Below are 20212 nucleotides of genomic sequence, written 5' to 3'. Positions count from 1 at the left end.
TAACTAATTAGCTCTGCAGTAAAGTGTCACTGTCTACATGTGTGTCCATATTAAGGCACAGTAAATTAATTAACTCCACCATAGGATAGTACCCCTCTGGGAAGACTGTTATTCTAAGGTGGAGTAATCTAGGCCCCTGTAACACACATGTAGTGGACAGTGACGGGAGCTGGCTGGGACATGAGGGTGCTACAGTGCAGGGGCTGCCGGCCTCGTGCCCCAGCCAGCCCTTCCACACATGTAAATGCTGCGTCACGAGAAATAAACTCCAGCGTGAACTATGCCAGAGTTTTTCTTCATCCTAACTGCATGTGTAGATGCAACCCAGTTAGCACTACTCCAACTCTAAAGGCTCTTTATATTGTCTTAAGTCTGACTGAAACAGTTGTTAGCTAATAATTGTGTAAACCTTAAGCTCAACAACTATTTTCCCTCTTTTTTCAAATTCATTTATAATTATCTTCCAATAGTTCCAGGTCTGAATAATAATTACTACTATTTATTACTCATATTGTACCAAAGATTTCCACAGAACTTCACAAAGCAAATCAGACTGAGTCACTGCTTCAATTATCCTACAATCCAAGTTCAAGTCTTTAAAAAAAAAACACAAAAAACCCAACACATGAGTAGATAAGGCAAAGATTGAGCTATCTGTATGTAGAAAATGAAAGCAATCATGTACTTGACTGATTATTCCAGATCTAAAGAGTTACATTTGTACTGAGCAAATAAGACACAGGGGAAGCACAATAAACAAAACCAGATATAGAAAAAAGTTAACTTGCAGAATGCTCAAAGATAAAGACTAATGAACAGATCCAGACTAGTTCTGTAAGTATTACAAGGGGCTTGCTACTTAGACACCGCCGATATCTCTGTATTCCAAAGAGCAATCCAGATTGATCCTACCACAGCAAACACAACATGTATTAGGCAACTGTTCATTCAGTGCCTCCATTTTGGACTTCAAAGTTATTTTGGGATTTAAGTGTGAGCTTTTAAACATGCTTAAGCTAGCCACGGGCAACTGAAATCAGCGGCAAAGCAAAGGGGGACCAAGCAGTGGCAATGCTTTGGTCTTTGGTTTAATCCAGGGGCAGGCAATTATTTCGGGCGGAGGGCTGCATACTGAGTTTTGGCAAGCCACTGAGGGCCGCACGACAGGCAGCCAGGGGTAGATAAATATTAATTTTCTAAATTTTTTAGGGGCCCCGTGGGCCGGATAGAATGAGCTGGTGGGCCACATCTGGCCCGCAGGCCGCATTTTGTCCATCCCTGGTTTAATCCTTTGGTTCTGGAGCTGTGTCAACACAGCAGCTCCAATAGCCATGCCAACAAGCTGCTGCAATACTACTGGAGGTGGGCTGTCTAGTCCACGAAAATCCCTGCTATCCCTGGTTATAGCCTGCAGGGCCAAAGAAGCTGCACGCCCCAACCTAGGTGACTAATTCCCACCTAAGCTCCACTGTTATCTAAACTGGTTCTGGGCACTAACTCCCTGGTGCTAAACTGAAATCCCTGTAGGACTCCTATCCATTAGACATACTCACAGCACAGCTAACCCACACACACACAGCATTCAATTCAGCACAAAAATGCTAGCTCTAGTGATGATGGCTAGTGGGAGAGTGAGTGAACAGGTAAGAGTCTAGTATGGAATCTAGCGACTAGGGTACTCCTGGAAATGGGAAAACCTGCGTCCCAGTTCATCTGTGGTGACCGTTTTTCAAACAATGCCATTTCTCAAACAATGGCAGCATAATATGAAATGCATAAAAAGTCCTGGAAACAGGGAACAGAACTCATTTCCCATCAATAGTCAAGTGCTAACTGCTAGGCAACAGAACCAATTCCTTTCTTGCTTGCACCTTCTCTCACTGGCTCATGACTTGCAGTCTTTCATATATCGTGGCCCATTTTCTTGAACAAGAGAGGCAAAGGGTATTATTCAACATTTTTCTATAGCCTGGTGGCCAGGACAGTGTTATGCAAAGTAAGAGTGTTTGAATCACTTAGAACTGAAGAGAGCCTACACGCTATGTCTCCCACTTCCTGGGTTAGTGCTCTAACCCTGTGACCATTATGCAAAAGCTAAGTGGAATCATCACTTTTCTGAATGAAAATGACTGTGCGTGCTATTACTTGTACTGAGCTCAGTGCTGTCAAGTGTAAGCTAAGCATGTTCTGGGGATGGCTAACATATCAGGACTGCTGGGGAAAAATAAATCTTAAACTGCCTCTCTCTCATATTTTCTAGGGAATGTCTAGACACCAGCTCAAGTTCAACATGGCTACAATAGACATCTTAATCTTCCATGCCCCAAGCCCTCCTAAAAATAAATTAAATAAATAACATCCTTTCTCAGTTACCGTAAATGGGCATCATCACCCTCCTGCCACCATTCAGACCTAAAATCTGGGCATTCTGGGTGCCTGTACACAAGCTGGGAGGCTGCTCCAACACACTGTAATTATAATGCATCAGAACAGACTCGATTAATTGAGTTTGCTGGAGCATGATAATTGCCACACTCCAGCCAGCCACCATGTCTCGTGTATCAGTGTCCCCTTGCTTCAAAATGGCAGCAGGGGTGCTTTAACCAAAGCTTGTACGATGAGCTTTAGATAAAGCGCCCCTGCCATTTTGAAGTGCAGGGACACTGATACACGAGATGCTCTGGGCGCTTTAATTAGAACGGCTCTAAGAGACACTCTAAGTAAAGAACCCCGCTCTCACCACCAGACCATTCTCATTATTGACCAACTGTTTTCTTGTGGTCCCTGGTATCAATTTTGTTGCTTTTTCTTTATTGTCTTGTATGTATCATAGAATCATAGAAGTAGGGTCGGAAGGGACCTCGTAGATCTTCAAGTCCAACCCCCTGCCTGGGCAGGAGGAAAACTGGGCTCAAATGACCGCAGTCAGGTAGGCATCAAGCCGCTTCTTAAAGACCCCTAGGGTAGGACCCAGCACCACTTCCCTTGGAAGTCGGTTCCAGATCCTAGCCGCCCTGACTGTGAAGTAGTTCTTACGGATGTCTAATCTAAACCTACTCTCCAACAACTTGTGGCCGTTATTCCTTGCTATCCCGGGGGGCACTAGGGGAAACAAGGTCTCCCCCAAACCCTTCTGGTCCCCCCTAGTGAGTTTATAGATGGTCACCAGGTCGCCCCTCAGCCTTCTCTTGTGAAGGCTGAACAGGTTCAGGTCCCGTAGCCTCTCAGTAGGGTATGCCCTGCTGTCCCCAGATTATGCGTGTGGCCCTCCTCTGGACCCTCTCAATGTTGTCCACATCCTTCTTGAAGTGGGGTGCCCAGAACTGGACACAGTACTCCAGCTGCGGCCTGACCAGTGTCGTGTAGAGGGGGAGGATCACCTCCTTGGACCTGTGGTGGGCCAGTAGGGGGCGCTCCTGCATTGAGCTGCCCACCTCCCTGCGCCCGACCACCTTCCAGGCTCTGAGTGCCCTCCCTGGGGTGCCTCACGTCCGGCCGACCCCTTCCTTGGAGCACACCCGCTAGCCTGGGGTTCCCGCTGCCACCATCCAAGGCTCTGGACTCAATTCTGGCTCTGCGCACCTTGGAAAACACAGGCCTGATCGTCCAATGGGTACTAAACCCAATACAGGCACTTGGGGCACTTCCCAAGTCAGGGGCTGATTAGGGAAGCCTCCCTTAGTCCGCAGACCTAAGGGGCCTCGTAGGCATAATTTAGACCCACCCCTCAATAAGTCTCCCACACCGGTCACAAAGGAGAACTTTATTGATTACAGGGGGTAAGGCAGAAACAGGGTAAAGGTAGAACAATATCAGAGGAATATCAGAGGAATCCCATAGAGCAAACCAGCATGGCTGAGGTAGCCGTTTAAACACGCATCTGAGTTACTGTAAGCTAAATATCTAGCTTGATCTCGAACAGCTTACTCACTCGCATCATCCGGAGGTGGTTGGAGTTTTCCTCTGGAGGCAGGCCACTCTTGGAGCATGCGGTGATGAGGAGAGAGCCAGTTTCAGATTCACCTGGATGACCACATGGCTAATGGCTGAAGGCCCCCTTCTTCCTGGCCTGGGCCCTTTTATAACCTCTCTGACCTCAGCAGCCCGGTCCAATTGAAGCTGCCAGTACTGGCCACAAGCCAACCAATCTACCAAAGCATCACTGGCTACCTGGGCCCGTGTGCAGGGCCGGGCTTTTTCCCCCCTGCCCAGGTGACCAGAGCATTCAGGCACCAGGCTTTTGTCATGCAGACAAGGGAGGGAGATCCCCGCCCTGAGGGATTCAACACCAGCCTCTCAGGCTGGTGGAGACAGATCTCTGGAGAGGGGCACCGATGGTGGCATTTCTGCCACAGGACCTACTTGAGATGCACCTGTGGGTGCACGATAGGGTCCGGTTAGCCCTGCCGACCATGACCTTGCATTGTCGGCCCATGTTCATCTTGGAGTCAATGATGACTCCAAGATCCCTTTCTGCCTCCGTGCTCTCAAGAAGGGAGTTTCCCATCTTATAAGTGTGCTGCTGGTTACTACTGCCCAAGTGCAGCACCCTGCACTTGTCATTATTGAAACGCATCCTGTTTTTGTTAGCCCACCCCTGCAACCTATCCAGGTCTTGCTGCAGTCTTTTGCTCCCTACTAGCGTGCCCACCTCACCCCAAAGCATGCCCACCTCACCCCAAGTACTACTGTATTGCCAGCCTTGGCCATCTTTAAGGGGTTCCAGCTACAGAAATGTGGCTAGATCAGAATGCCCTACCTAGTGACTGCAACTAGCTTGGTCAGCAAAGTAAAACAAAGTAATTAACATATCCAGCCAAACTAGTAGTAATAAAACTAGTTGAATAAAAGCACAAGGCCTGAGAAGAGATATAATACAAGAAGACATTAAAATAGTTAATCCAAACATCATATATTATAGCTTTGGCATAAAACATTTAGTAGTAGGGACTGATGCAACCAAATGAATTAGATGTTATTTTTGCCATAATAGGTATATATGTATTAAGTTTCTTAAATTAGTTGTAAAAAAGAAGTTCCATCAGTGATGACTATAAAAAAGGTGAAAAGAAAAGAGGACACTGACAAGTGATATGTCAAAATGGTGAAGGAACAAGGTAAGGAATCCTGTCTACCAAGAACTCTAAATTTAACAAGAACATAAATCCCATGTAACTGACACCTTTCCAGGCCACAGAAAAACTGACTCAATCTGGTTCCCAAAGTCTCACTGAAACAAAGAGATCTGATTTAACCAATCAGAGGATGTGTATCAGAGTAAGCCGTGTGTAAATAAACAGTATAGACCAGAAGAAAAATTGGAGCATTCAACAAATCCAAGATGACCTGCGTTCAATCTACAAGATATCCTCCTCCTCCTTCCTAAATCTCCCTAGGAGATAGAGATGAGAATCTATATTGGTAGATTCCCAGGTATTGTCCCAGGTAAACAACTGGACATTTGGATAAGTGTTTATTCTTGTACTTCAGAGGTGTAAACAATAAAAGGTCAAGCTGTAGATCTGTCTCTTGCCTGTTACCAGTAGCCAACCTACAAAACATGTGTATTCCAGCCCAGATCTTAGAGTCAGGAATCATTTTCTGTTTTTATGGCAACTAAAATAGACACGTTCTCATTCATTACTAGGGCTCCTTGGCATAATGGTAGTAATCACTCTCATCACTGATGGACTGGAGTGTTATAAAAGTGTTTTGTTCACAAACCAGACTAATGCAAAAACTCTCTCTTTTTTCTCCATCTTTGCTCTAAAATGGTCACCGGGGCTGACAGATAGTTTGAGGGGGACATAGCAAGAAGAAATATTACCAAAGCACAACTGGCAGATGCCCTGATACAATTCCAGTTGATTGCAGCATACATTTAAAAAAACACAAAAGAAACATTATGCCTCTGCAATAACTTTGGTAAATCTGCACATGGCAGAATTGCTTTGGATGTTAAATTGTTTTACCATGGTTAAAATGCAGGCCATCCCCATTTGAAATAAAAGAACTTTTTTTCTGCTGCTGCAGTGAACTGTGGATCAATTATGGTGAGTTGGACACAGCTATTTGTATCCATGGGCACAGAAGGTAAAGACCAACTTTTTTTTCTCATTGAATTTCAACCATAAACGCCAATCATGAGAAAACAGGCCAGTTGCTGGAGAAAACTGTCAGTCATCTTCAGCTGACATTGATGATTTTGCCAGTTACACAGTATACATCTCCCTTCAGCTTTTCATCGAGAAGGTATTGGCCAACCAGCTATGTCATATCAACTGATGCCTTCAGATTTTCTTGATTTCAGCTGGTGTCATGATGAGACAAATAAAACAGATTTTCATCACCGATGTGTTCCTGCTTTGGGACAGTGAATATAATCCGATGGCTAGATGACATCATCATGAATAATGCTGATAATAAAAATCAGCCATATTGACTGATCTGTGGTTCCCATTAGCAATGGACTAAACAATTTTTAGGCATTTTTGCTAATCTTTAAAATAAGGATTCTGGATGTTCCTTTGGATAAGTGTCCAATCATTTCTACGGCACTCATGCAGAGTTTTAAAGTGTTCTACTATTTCCCCTCTTACTAAGACATGCATGACAATGAGCTTGCGATAATGTCCAGGCATCCAACAAAGTTCCAGCACTGTGCTGACAGTTGCCAAAGTGTCTTTTGGCTTGGTCATAAAATGGGGGACAAAGTTCAGACTTTTCTTAATCAGAGCCTTAAACATTTTTTCTTAGCCTCTAACAGCATACTGGTCACAAAGAGCACCGTACCCCACAGATGTACTCTTACTTAGCTGCTGTAACTTGACAATTACACAAACAACCAAAGTAAATGAAAGTACATTTTTCTGCCTAGATATCCTGTTAGGAAAGGCAGAATCCAAAGATATTGTTAGTCATTTGTTCTTTAGGAACTAGAGCCCCTTAAGAAGCTGAACTGCTTTTAAAAACTACAAAGTTTATACTACTCCACTGCAATAACTTTTTGAAGTATTTTACTTCTTATTGTCTTTAGTGGTCTGTGGAAAGTGAAACATTGCACAAAGTAAAAAGAAGATTTTTTTTGTTCTTTTCACAGAAGTAGAGAAAGGGCTGTACATCTTATTTTTTTCACCTGAGGTATACCTTCCTTCTATGTTATCAGAATAATCTACATTATGTTGTTTGAGAATAAACATCAGTTGAAAATTAAATGGTGATAACAGCAAAAGTCCTAAGAAAGAAAAGCCTATTTTCCTGTAAATCTACCAAAGAACAAGAAATTAGAAAGAGCAGGTATCTTCCAAATCTCAAAACTATACCCCTGATAAAGAGAAGGATGTTGTTTTTAATAGTTCAGTAGTAGATTAAAGATAAAAGTTACAATATTTCACCACAAATAATAGGCACAAATTTAAATAAAAGAAAGTATCACTGGTATAAAAAATTCTGGAATGAAAATTATACCAATAGTAATAACAATAAAAATCTATTATATTGCCAGTGCTTCGTTATAATAAAAGTTCTGATCACCCAAATACCATGCAATCAATTAAAAGCTAAACATTTTATATGGTACAGAAAATGTATATTCTAAATCATACCTCTGGAGCTAGGTATTCTGGAGTACCACAGAATGTTTTCATAGTAGCTGCATCTGTGATCCCTTCTTTGCAAAGTCCAAAATCTGTAATTTTTATGTGGCCATCTTTATCCAACATTAGATTTTCTAACTGCACATTAGAAAGAACAAAGCAATTGATCCTTTATTATTTCGTAAAAGAACCATACAGCATATCAATAAAAAAACTCCATAAGCTATATTTATAAACTAACAGTGTATACTGTCTTTGCCACTGTGTCTGTATAGCTCATTTTATGGAATGCATGGGTATGTCTACATTATCTTTGGCACTCCTGAGCGCACCACCAAGCAGCAGAGGCATGCAAACCGTGCTTGCTCTTCATGTACCAAATCCAGAAATGAGGTGGTGAAGCCATCTTGGGCATGGCCCCCAGAGGCACTCTCAAGCTCTGACTCCAGCATGACTGAGAGCAGCAGTGAGGCATGTCCCCACAGTGGTTTGATTGCCTAACTTCCAGGATTAACCTGTTCAGAGCAGGAGTGGGTCAGTAGCGTGCTTCTTGGCAGTGCCCTCAGCACTAGTGAAGTTCTATGACATACTTTAGATGAGTTTTTCTCAAAGCTTCTTTCTACCGAAAGAAATTAAGAACACCTTCTAAACACTTTCAAGACTCAGTCAGAAGACTCACTGCCAGCATCATAGTATTGCCATTTGGCAACATTTTATATATATCCTCTATGAATAACTTGTAGCTCAGGCCCATAAAAGTGATTTTCAGGTGTCAAGTCCTGCTTTCCTTATTTTCAATTTTGAAACATTTAAGAAACCAGAATGAAAACTGGTACCTAAGAGTAATGGCTAATATTAGGCTCCCAAAAGCTTTTTCTCAGATAATGATTATATCTAAGGACATTACAAATATATCAGATACAGCAAAACAAATATACTTCTAAATAACATTTTGCAATATACTATCTTGTGCTTGATAGAAAATGTGTACTGAAAATGCAGATTCAACATTTGTGACCTACTGATAACACAAATTTAAGTTCAATAGAACTCAAGTGTATTTCAAGTATACAGTAATCAGAATTCTATATATCCTTTGCGAAAGAGCTGTGCTTAAACTGGCATTCTGTCTTTTAACAACAAAAATAAAATCTTGAAAACGAGAGCCAAATGCCACCATAGTTTTGTCTTCCTGAGACTGAATAAACCTAAAACAACAATTCAGAGGTGTAAATTATCTTATTCATATTAACCAAGACTCTGTGAACTTCACAATTCCTCAACCATGAACTCTGACATTTTTCCAAGAAGGCATGGAATTCCATGTTACTACAACAGATTTTGCCACTTTGCAATGCCCAGGTGTCTTCTATTTTCCTGCTCCTCTGTGATTGATCTGCAACTGCCTCGTCCTCTTCAACAAACAAGGGTGAATTAGCCAAAGTATACTGCTTGAGTACAACTGAAAATGTGTTTTCCCTATACGGGAAAAAAGACTATTTCATGAAGATAAAATTTAAGAATTTAGTCATTCTTGTTGCATGAAAGTAAAGATTGTTGCTGCAGAAGCTAGGAAGGCCCCCAGGGAATTTGATCCTATTGTACCACAGTAGATTGGGTACAGACACCTGAAGCAAAATCTTCAGGTGTCCTTTGATATATTTGGTATAGGAGTTTCAGATTACTATGCCTTAAATATATGGTGTTAAATATATAAAAACAAGACTTTCGTGGCTGAGACTCCAGTCCTAATATATCACTGTTCTGAACCATTGCAAAAGTCTCTGAACATGGCAAGAATGTACTATTTTTAGTGACATAGGTAGGTAGAATTTATAAATTAAGGTTAAGTAATATACTTTTTATTTTGACACGGTTGTTTTTGTGATTCAAATTAAAAATAATGAAGAACAACTGCAATATGCAAATTTGCTCAATGGGCATCATCCACAAGCATCATCTTGTTTGTACTAAGTAGTTAGATTAAAAGAACTACAGTGCAGACAGATTATTGTATAAAACTGGATCTTCAGTAATGTATAGAATTTGAACTGAAGACATCATTTTTCCTCCCATCAACTCTTCTTTTCTCCAAACCATGCAACTTTGTAATTACTTTGTGCTTGTCCCAATAGTCTCTGCAAAAACAAAAATGTGATTACTTTTTTTTTTTTTTTTTTACCTTGAGATCACAGTACACAATCTTCCCAGAATGCAGATAGTCCAAAGCAGAGACAATTTCTGCACCATAGAAGCGTGTGCGGTCCTCAGAGAACACCCGCTCTCTCGACAAATGGAAAAACAGCTGCGGGGTAAACAGCAGGGACAGGATTGTAATAATTACTGATTTAGTGGGGGAAATTAACACAAACATAAAACACCTCTCATCACCATATTGTGATGATAGATAGTGTACTCTCAGTGGACACTCAGCACTCTTAGACAGCAGCTGGCTTATCTTTTCCAGGTTTCCAAGGGGAGAAAGCGAGCTGTTAAATCAGCGTTTTAATCAATATACCAATCTTGTTTAAGGCATTCTGCTTGCTACCCATTTAACCTTCAGTTACCAGAGGAAAAGAAAAGTATGCAACAGCACCATCCTGTACACTTTCTTTTGCCCCTCCCCTCATATTCATATTTAGTTGCTGAGACTTATCAGTAGAAGATCTGAACACAGGTATTGCTTTAAGTTCTGGTTAACTGGCTGATTTACCTTTGAACTGAGAAAATGCTCTCTCCCTAGCTAGATACTAACCAAACAGGTAAACAACAAATTCAACATGCCCATGCATTTTTAGCATTTTTTAAATATCATATGCTTCTTTTAGGATTAATTAAAAAAATCACCGAAACAATCTGTAATATTAATATTAATTTGATATGCAACACAGTATATATTTCTTGGATTTGATACTCTTTTTCTGTGTCACACTCAGGACTTGATGATACTATTTCAAATATCAGATATTCAGAGAAAAATCTCAGTCACTAAAGCCATGATTAATGTGTAAATCTGGAACCAGAAACAGTGGGGTCCCCACCAGGCTGAAGTTCAGGAATTATTACAAGTTAATGAAGTGCTGCACATGGAAATAAAATTTATTTGAAAATGCATTCTTGCAGATATTTTCATCTTATGGACTCTTCAAATATTAAATTAACATTCTGTTAAGTACTACAACAAACATTTTAATCAGCTCTCTCCTTACAATTATACTTTAAATAAGATGTGGGTTTTTTCTCTTTTAAATTGAAAAGCACACTATACTAAACCCATCTAACAGACTATATTTGTAGGTGTGGGTGCTTCATGGAAAACTGAAAAAACACAGCCAAGCACAATTTTGGCTAAAAAAGAAATTATAATTTTTTGTGTTTCTCTATCTTGCTTATTTTACTCTCTCTCTCCACCCCCAGAACATCCTGTACAAAATTGTTAGATACGTTTGCATGAAAACAGAAACTTTGTTCCCTAGGTGTTTCAACTGTTTCTGCTGCTTATTTCCCACCTCAAGTAACAAGCTCCATTTATGACAGCAAAATTACTTTTAGTGTGGAAAAATATGACATTCTACACTGATACTAATGACACATCAGATATGAAATAAACATAAGAAATATATGAGCTAAGGAACTAAGAGTTTATTTTTATACAGTAACCTCATACAACAAAACTAGGGAATAAAAAGATGATAGACTATATTCGGGTAGTTTTTAAAGTGAATTGTTTTTAAGGTTTTCCACTCAGTGTTCAACAGATACGTATAACTGATATTTCTAATGCAAATACTGTTGGATAAGAATTCTAATTTGCCTATATTCTAATACTGAAATACACTTAAGTATGTTTATATGTTAGTTCTGATCTTGTCCCAGGGAAATGGGAATCAAAGATATTATATTTAAAAGCTTTTTTTTAAGGATTCTTATAGTAATTCAATATAAGGAGATTTTATTCTGCTTTACAAAGCACTTTTTATAAATTTCACAAATATACATTTCATAAAAATTATGCACCTTTCTCTCACATCTAGATATCCCTATGTGGATATCTGTGTACAAGAGAATATTAAACTTTTCCATCTGACCATCATTAGCATGGTCCAGCAGTCAAGCAGTGAAATCACTCAGACAATGCTGAAAGCTCAGAAGAATCTGAGGAACGGCTCACCTCAAGGTGAGCACAAACATTCTAATCTAAACTGGCAAGAGATGATAATCTAATTTGAATAAAATAATTTGTTTTAAAACCCCTTCTTTTCCTCCTATTCAAAACATGTTGGTCAAATACCATTATATAACACTAGCAATAGTCCTATGGTTGCCAGAACGTCATGAGTTCCCAAATCAGGCTACTTCCAGGATCAAGTCTGAAAAAAGCACTCTAAGCTCAAAAAAAGTAGTCTAGGAACTAGTAACTGGGTTTGTACTAAAAGGTCCCAAATTCACTTTATCCAAACACTCACAACTATATCAGTCCCTAAGAATTAGATGCAAAAAGCATGCTCATATTATCATAATATTCTCTTGGCTTAAAATGTCCAAAAGTCTACCCATATACAGCTGAACTGAAAATTAATTCGGACAGTTTTAGAAATGTATAAGATCCGATATTCTGGTTCATAATTAAATGAGATCTTATAAGTGACAAACCATGCCATAAACAACAGAAACGTGTGGTTTACTGTTTGCCATTGCCATACCCTCCCCTAAAGTTCAGTGAGCACTAGATCAACTGTCAACCACACGTGCAATAAACAGGTTTTTTTTTTCCTGCAGTCTCCCATTTATAGTGTCATCAAATATTTTGCAGTATTGCTTTTGAGTCCTATCCACAAGGCCAGGACTCCATGGTGCTAGGTGCTGTACAAAGACAAACAGAGAGCCCCTACCCGAATAAAGTTCACAATCTAAAGAATAAAATAAGAGTCAACAAATGGATTTAGACAGATAGAGGAGTACAAGGAAAAAATAGAACTATAATAGCCAGAATGACATGCAGCAGTTAACAGGAAACAGAAAACATACACGTTTTAATATAATAAAGGGCTTAGTCCGTCGGTCTCTCTCTGTAACACTGTTGGAGCACTCTGATTGATTACAGAAACAATCAGAGTGCTCCAAGAATGTTACAGACAGGAGGCGGCAGAGCGCTGCCATGACGATGGGGACGGAGGGGATGGAGCAGGGGGACTAGGCCAGCACTGCTGGCCTCATCTTCCCCTCCCCCGGCCCTGTTCCTCAGAGATGGCAGAGCACCACCATGACAGCATTGGTGGGGGGGAGGCAGTCTTTTTTCTGTTTTTGTTATTCAAAAGTATCTGTCATTCTTGACAGGCAATTTGCTAGTTTGTTATAATTTTCCAGGTATAAAACTGAATTTTGGAGGTTTGCCTTGAATTTACCCTCTGCCACTGCTACAGCAGGGAAAATAAATCTGGAGGGTCAGGTAGCCCCCTCACCCTCTGCCCCTCCAACTTCTATCCTCCCCTTCTTACTGTTAGATTCTGCTCTTCCTGAAATGGAAATGAGGGGCAAAATTAGCATATAAGCAAATTATTAGAGTTACCCATAAACTTGGTTCAGGCAGAACTGATGCATTTTACCTTTTTTAAAACTTATAGAAGTTTTACCACAGGTACTCCATTAAATATGCTTTTGAGCAGCACTTTTGTTCCTATTTATATATAGCACAAAATGCACATATTAGTCTAAAGTAAAAAATCTCATGATTTACTATGTAGTTAATGGGGACAGGCCCCAGAAACGTCAATAGCATTACAAGCCCACAGCTGCTGACCCCAGAGCTCAGTACTGCTCAGTATATGTGTATGCTCCAGATACCCTCCATAAAGGATCCATATGCCAATTAGTCCCTGCTCATAAATGGAACAGAGTATACTTGTGATGAATCCTAGGTTCCTCCAAAATTTTGTATGCAGATCAGGCGCAGGGCAACCTGGTCTTGCTTCATCTCATAGAGGGCAGGGCCACGTTAATCATATGTGCCAGGCTGAAAGAGGGAGTGACAGAGGGATTCTGGGTGAACTGTTTGGGGCCTCATTTGGTGATGTTTGCCAGACATTTAAGGCTGGGGAATAGGAATCATTGGAAACGGAAAAGAAAGGTGCAGCTTAGCTGTGGGAGTGAAGAGGAAGTAAAAATGTATTCAGTGTAGGGGCTCACTATGACTTGAAAAAGAGTTGGAACTGAGGAGGAAGTTGCTCAATGGGCACTATCATATATCTTATTCATATAAGATGCACTAATCTATCCTTGCGGTAGGCTCCCATCAACATATTACTTTTCAGCCTCTTGTGGGCTCAGATCAAGTCCAGCAGCCGGGCTGACAACTCAAGAGGCAGAAGCAGAGAGCAGCGAGATGGAAGTGGCCATGAATGTTGGTGATCGAGGAGTAGAGAAGCAAAGATCAGAGAAGGAGAGAAGAGACCAGATGGAGCCGAGTCACAAATATAGAGATTCAGACTGACAGCTGGAATCTGGTTGGCAGCTGGTGCAGCGATGCATGAAGATGACAGCGAAAGTGAAAGTAGCTGAAACTGAGCGGGAAAGAACAAGCCAGAAGAAGAGCGATGGAAAGAAGATGGAGAGCAACCAGACTAGGAAAGCAGCACCAGGAACCAGAGAGGTGTAGAAGAACAGAGAGGAGGAGCTGGACAATGGGATCCAGAAGAGGGAGAGGAGCAGAGCCAGGACAACAGGGACAAGGAGTCCAGAAACACTTTGAGGCTTAGTGTATGCATGACAACGACTAGGGAGAAGGCACAGGAGAGACATACCATGGAGAGATATGACTTTTTCATTCAGGTTTTGATTGATATTTTTAAAGTGAATCCCGAGTACTTACAATGCATGATGGCCTACCCAAATGGGAGGTCATGGAGTTTCACCTTCTGGTAGAGCAGCCTATGAGCAGTTCTGGAGAAACTACAAAGAAATGGAGGAGAAGAAAGAACTGCAAGGACTGATTTTTGCTGCTGAACAAGAAGTCAAGGGAGCAAATGATTGTTGTCAAACTGTATTTGGACATCCTTGAGGAAATAGATGTGAAGAGATGGTTGGAGAGGAGAGTCCAGAGAGTCCTGTTTGTAGAAAAAGTGAGAGACAAACACACTGTGTGGACTGGGGCATTTTGGGCACGAGTGCCTCTAAGTAAGGGGGGGGGGAAGCCCAGAATAGGTGCGGCACCTGCCGTCAGTTATTCATGTAGGAGGGAACTAGGGCTATATCATATACCATGGGCAGCCCCAACAACGTAGCAGATGCAGGCAGGAAGAACATTTGGTGGCCTATTTTAGCCTAACAATTTGCTACCAGTGTGGTGGGAGAGGGCAAAGAGCCTGCACGCCAGGAAGTGCTGAAATGTGGGATATGTCAGAAGGAAGGGCACATGCAAAACAGAAGCCCACATTCTTTCTCTAACAGAGCACGACCTAAAAGAGGGGATGACTTCAATCAGATGAGGGAGGAGGAGGAAGAGGTGGGGGAGGTTAGGATGGATTCAGAGGAGGAAACGTTGGTGGAAGAAACACCAGAGGTGGAAAGGGGTGGAATAAGTGTTGTAGTAGCAGCACAACAAATAAAGGAGGAGAGGAAAGAGGAGGGATGTGGAATTACGATCACAGAAACAGAAGTAGAGAAAGACATTCTGGAAATTGACTGAGAAGAAAGTTCTGCTTTAGAGAAAGGGAAAGGGGCATAACCCTGGGTAGGAAAAAGGAAGAAACAAAGGCCGACATGGTTGTGAAAAAAGAAAACAGGGGAAGACAGAAAGGGGGAGAAGTGACACTGGGGGTACATCAATATGGAGATAGAAGGGTCTGCTAAGCCAGAAGGAAGTAGTGGTGGGGAGGGGACAGCAGTAGCCTCTCAATATAGAAGCCCTGGAGAACCCAGTGAAAGTGATGGGGATGACTAAGGAGCAAGGGACAGAGTCACTGATCATCAGCAGTGACGTGGATGACCTATAAAACAAGAGATATGAGGACCAGTGGCTTCCACCTTTTCTTTATCATAGTGTTATGTATTGCAACTTGAAATGTGAGAAGTTTATTGACAAGGAAGAGTTGAGAACAAATGGCAGCAGCTTTAAGGTCCATCGATGAGGATGTGATATGTCTACAAGACTGTGGAATGCTGTGGGGAGATGACTATCTGGAGAAAAGATGGGGGGTTTGGGATGATCATGGTGGGCGGGGACAAATGTGAACAAGGTGGCAGGACTGGCAGCGCAGGACTGGCAGCGTTGATTAAAAACCTGGGGGTTAAAGTCAAGCAAGTGCAAGTGTTAGTAGGAGGAAGAATGCAGAGGGTATTGTTGGAGCCAAAAGAAATGGAGGTAAAGTTGTTTAACATATACACACCCACAGAAAGAGAAGGGAAGGTGGCTTTATTCTGGAAGTTGGAAATATATGTGGTGGGTAGGAGACACAGATTCATAGTTGGTGACTTCAACTGCATAATTGAGAAAGGAGACGGGAGGGTGGAGGGGAAGTTAGACAGTTCCTCGAAGATGTTAAAGAAAATTATCAAGGAAAAAGATTTCAAGGATGTATGAGCAAGAGAGAAAGCACATACAAGAGTAGAGACAGGAGGAAAGAAAACTTAGACTATCAATTTAATCTTAGCTTCAGAAGGAGTGCTGGTGCACAAGAAAGAGATAGAAGATGTGGATTTTAGTGACCATTGAGTGCTACAGGTGGGGATGGGAACAGGGGGATGGAACTGGAAAGGGAAAGGGCTCTGGAAATTCAACGTTAGCCTGCTTCATGATGAAAAAGTGTATAAGGAGTTTATGGAGGAGTACGAGGAATGGAGAACCTTAAAAAATTGTTGTAAAAGCAGGTGGGAATGGTGGTGTATGATTAAGAGAATAACAGGCACATTTTTCATGAACATTGGGAAGAGAAGGGTGAGGGACAAGATGAGGGAGCTGAAAAGGAGTCAGAAGAAGGTGCAGCACTTGACTCTGGAAGCATGAAGGGAGAAATAAGTGAAGGATAAACTGGAAGAGGCAACGTTGGAGGTGGAGGAATGAAAGGAGGTGGAGGTTTAAAGAAAGAGCCACTGAAAAGATAGTCCTAGAAAAAGCGCCTTGGTTGGTGGAAGGGAAAGAATGGAACTCATACTTTGCTGCAAGAGTCAGGAAAGCAAAGGGAGAAGAAAGAGTGAAAAAGGAGGGGGGAGGGAGGAAAAAGGTTTCCATCAGTATGTTTGCCCAGTGTGAGCCATGTGTTTTACAGTCATGCTCAGCGTTGGCTGCATTTAATCAACTTACTAGTTGGTTTCCACTACTACTTTTGGCAGCAGTTTAATGATAGAAAATGTATTTAATGACGTTTCCTTTTATATGACCATAAGATCAGGGGGCTTTTTTCCCCATGCTGGCTGCGGGGAGGGGAGGGGGGTTGTCTTGTAGTCAAGTAAATATGGTAAGATTCCTCTACAAGCTCTAAATGCCAGGGTTACATTTTCTTTTTCCATTAGAACAACAATATTATTGTAACCCTACTAAATTATTCCATAATAAAAAACTGGCCAAGCTGAAATGTAATCACTCCATTCTGTTCTCTTCCATAACACTAGCTGGGTAGATTGTTTGAATTTAAAAATATTTTGCCTAATTTCAGTTCTTTGTTTCTGACTCTTTGCAAAGAAACTGAAATTTTATCAGATGAATTTAGTAACTGCAGGAGTGCCATAATTTCTCACATCCAACAAACCAAAATTAGGATGTGCAAGTTTAGCAGCACCATGCCTTGATTCCTGTTCCATAGTGCAGCAGCAATACTATTTCAGCACCTGAGGGAGTCAATTGATTTTTTTTCACTTCACAGGTGTTAATGATCGTCTCTCCATTTTAATGGTCTTGATGTTCCTCTAATTAAGCTAACCTAGGGCAATTTTGCTATCTGATAGCTGGTCCTGTTAACCTAAGTAGGAAAAGGAGGATGAGTGAGCTGCAGATTAGGTTCTGTCCCTACCCTATGGAGTCATAACTCTGGGGAAATCCCTTTTTCTTCATTCTGCCTTTCAAAACACAACATTACAGTCTATGGCATATAGTATGCAGAAAATACAGTAATTCTGCAGATAGTTTTTAGTCAGTAGCTTACTCCAGTTGCAAACATTCAACAAATGCTACTTTGATCATGACTATAGTGTTTAAACAAGCTGAAGGAACGAACACAGCTAACAATTAGATTTCTGGAGTAAGTAAACATGTAATTTGAAATTCACCTTTTGCAAATATTCTGCAAAATTTAACAGAACAGTTTAATAATGGACAGTTGAATAATATCCCTATAATAATCTCATTTGTTAGAATGAAAAACATGTACAGCCATTACATAATATAGAACCAAAATCAAATAATTTTTAAAATTAAAAAAAAATTCTGGATATAGCAAGCTCTGCAAGTTAATTAATTCTTGTGAATGAAGATCATGATGTTTAAAAAACATACAATTGTTAGAAATATATCTAAAAGTTGAGCTCTCTCATAAAATCAAAGAGTTTAATATTGTTTCATTGCCTCAGAGTCCCATCTTGTTAAAAGCTTGAGTACTATTTCACAATACAGCTAGAAAAATGCACAATATAGTCAATAAAATGTCTCAATTTCAATCATTATCATGCGATTAAAGTACGACAGAACAAGTACTCTTAAGATGACTAATCAAGCAATGAGAAACAGAAAGCCGTGCAGAAGTACTCATTATTTTACTCTCAAGGACATGGGAAAGCACAAGATGACACATTTGGAGGAACCATGAATATATATTTTTACACTCTCTACATTTTATTAGAATTATATGTTTTAAACCCGCTTGTCAGGTCCAATTCAGCACGCTAAGACACTAGAACATTACCTTTGTTAAACTGTTAAACTGCTCAAGAAAGAACACTCCAATAGCAGAAAGCCAGTTCAGGGTTTCACCCTCTTCAATCCTAATGGCATAATGCAAAATCCTAGAAAGGTATGTAGGAGAGCTGAATGAATGATCTCCAAGCAGTACCATAACCAATCATCAATGTCACTCCACCTCCACCGCAGGAGTCCCTGCCGCTGGTGCAGGGAGAGGTGTGCAGTCAACAGCTACTGGACTATCCCTATCACAGCCACTACCAAATTAAAGCTTTTACAGACTTGTTCTACATATGTTTTGTATCTTTTCAAGTTTCTATACCAAGTACATATAATAACCCGGAGAACAAAATATTCTCTGGTTGGATATCTTATATATCTGTAGATGCACATTGTAAGGAATTTTCTTACACATTATCATGAAAGAGCCCACACTTCCAGAAGATTTTAGGAAAGACCAAAATATGTATTCCAAAAGAACTGCCTCATAATTTTCCTTCTGGACCCAAGTCCTTAAGAGGTGAATACCAGGATCATATACTTGTATACAGCCTGCTTATGAGGTAGGCAATACACTGACTTAAATAATGTACGTTTTAAAACAATCTTTAAAAGGGCCAGTCTATCTAAATTCTACCTTATATTCTAGGGAAAGCAACAGAATTCTAGTGCTCTCAAAGGTAAATTAACAACAGAGTGAAATAAATCCAATATCCAAGTACTGAACAGAAAATTATGTTAGAAAATCTCAATAATGCTGAATGAATTTTTCTTTTCCTCCTCATTTACTAGAACCTACCAAGTTACTCAGTAGAAGCTTTCTTAAAAGATTTTATAAACATGCAGTTGGCAAGCTATCAAAATTATAATCAGTGAACCTAAAAAGCAAGGAAACTGCAAATTATTAAAAAAACAGCTCATCCAAAATTGTTCAATTTTCACTTAGGTTGGGCTAAGAAAGAAGAGGAAGAACGTCAGATTTTAGGAAAACAATCCCATGAAAATAAATACTGGATTTAGAAAAGAAGAAATGTGATAGAAGATTAAAAACAATTTTCCAATATTCAGTATTACAATATACAATTATTTAAAATATAGGTTAAAGTCAGTGTATTACAGGAGAGCTGAATTTGGCAGAAAAAAATCTGAGTAACGCAATATATAACACCCACAGACATTTTCGTTTTTCCATCAAATGTAAACATTTTTCTTATGGGGCAGTTGTATTAGCTGTTAGGACTACAATCTTGAATTTTTATTTTTTGCTGTTGTTCTTTGTTAAAATCTCAACAATAATGGCCATATTATTTTTCCAGGAAATTCAATTTTGAATAATAATAAAAATAAATTTATGAAAGCAAAAAATAAAATAAAATAAAATATAATGATATATTTGACTGCACAGCCAAAAATCCCACAAACAAATATGTAATAAAAGCCTCAAATCTTGTAAGTATCAATATATTTAATTTCAGAAAGAGATCCACAAACGAAATGTTTGAGTAACAAGCCTTAGGTGGTTGAATAAGGTGAACTATTTAAAATGTTATAGTTTCTAAGACTATATCCTATACCTTAAGAAACAGGTAATGTGTTTTACCCTATAAGTGATTCTGGAAGGGGCTATTATAAGTAGAGCTACCTCAAGATGAGATAGTACCAGGCGTTCAAAAATAAAAATTACAGAACTAACAAGAGTATACATTAGTTTTCCAAAGATAAATTGTAA

At 40.2% G+C, this 20212-nt stretch overlaps 1 protein-coding gene across 4 annotated transcripts in view; it reads right to left on the bottom strand.

Moving 5' to 3' along the window:
* AKT3 (AKT serine/threonine kinase 3) overlaps nt 1–20212 on the bottom strand; it is a 257736-nt gene that overhangs the window by 48394 nt on the left and 189130 nt on the right. For all 4 annotated transcript variants that reach the window (XR_003093873.1, XM_006022871.3, XM_025203251.1 and 1 more), the window contains 2 exons: nt 9778–9900; nt 7605–7733 (listed from right to left, as the gene is read on the bottom strand). Coding sequence is in view for 3 of the 4 variants with exons in the window: in XM_006022871.3 (XP_006022933.1) it covers nt 7605–7733; nt 9778–9900 (252 nt within the window). In the remaining variant the exon portion in view is untranslated. The remainder of the gene's footprint in view (nt 1–7604; nt 7734–9777; nt 9901–20212) is intronic.

This window comes from Alligator sinensis, unplaced genomic scaffold, assembly GCF_000455745.1.
Source record: "Alligator sinensis unplaced genomic scaffold, ASM45574v1 scaffold534_1, whole genome shotgun sequence".
NCBI lineage: Eukaryota > Metazoa > Chordata > Crocodylia > Alligatoridae > Alligator > Alligator sinensis.
The sequence above is the reverse complement of the archived record's forward strand: the minus strand, read 5'-3'. Positions and strand labels throughout refer to the sequence as shown.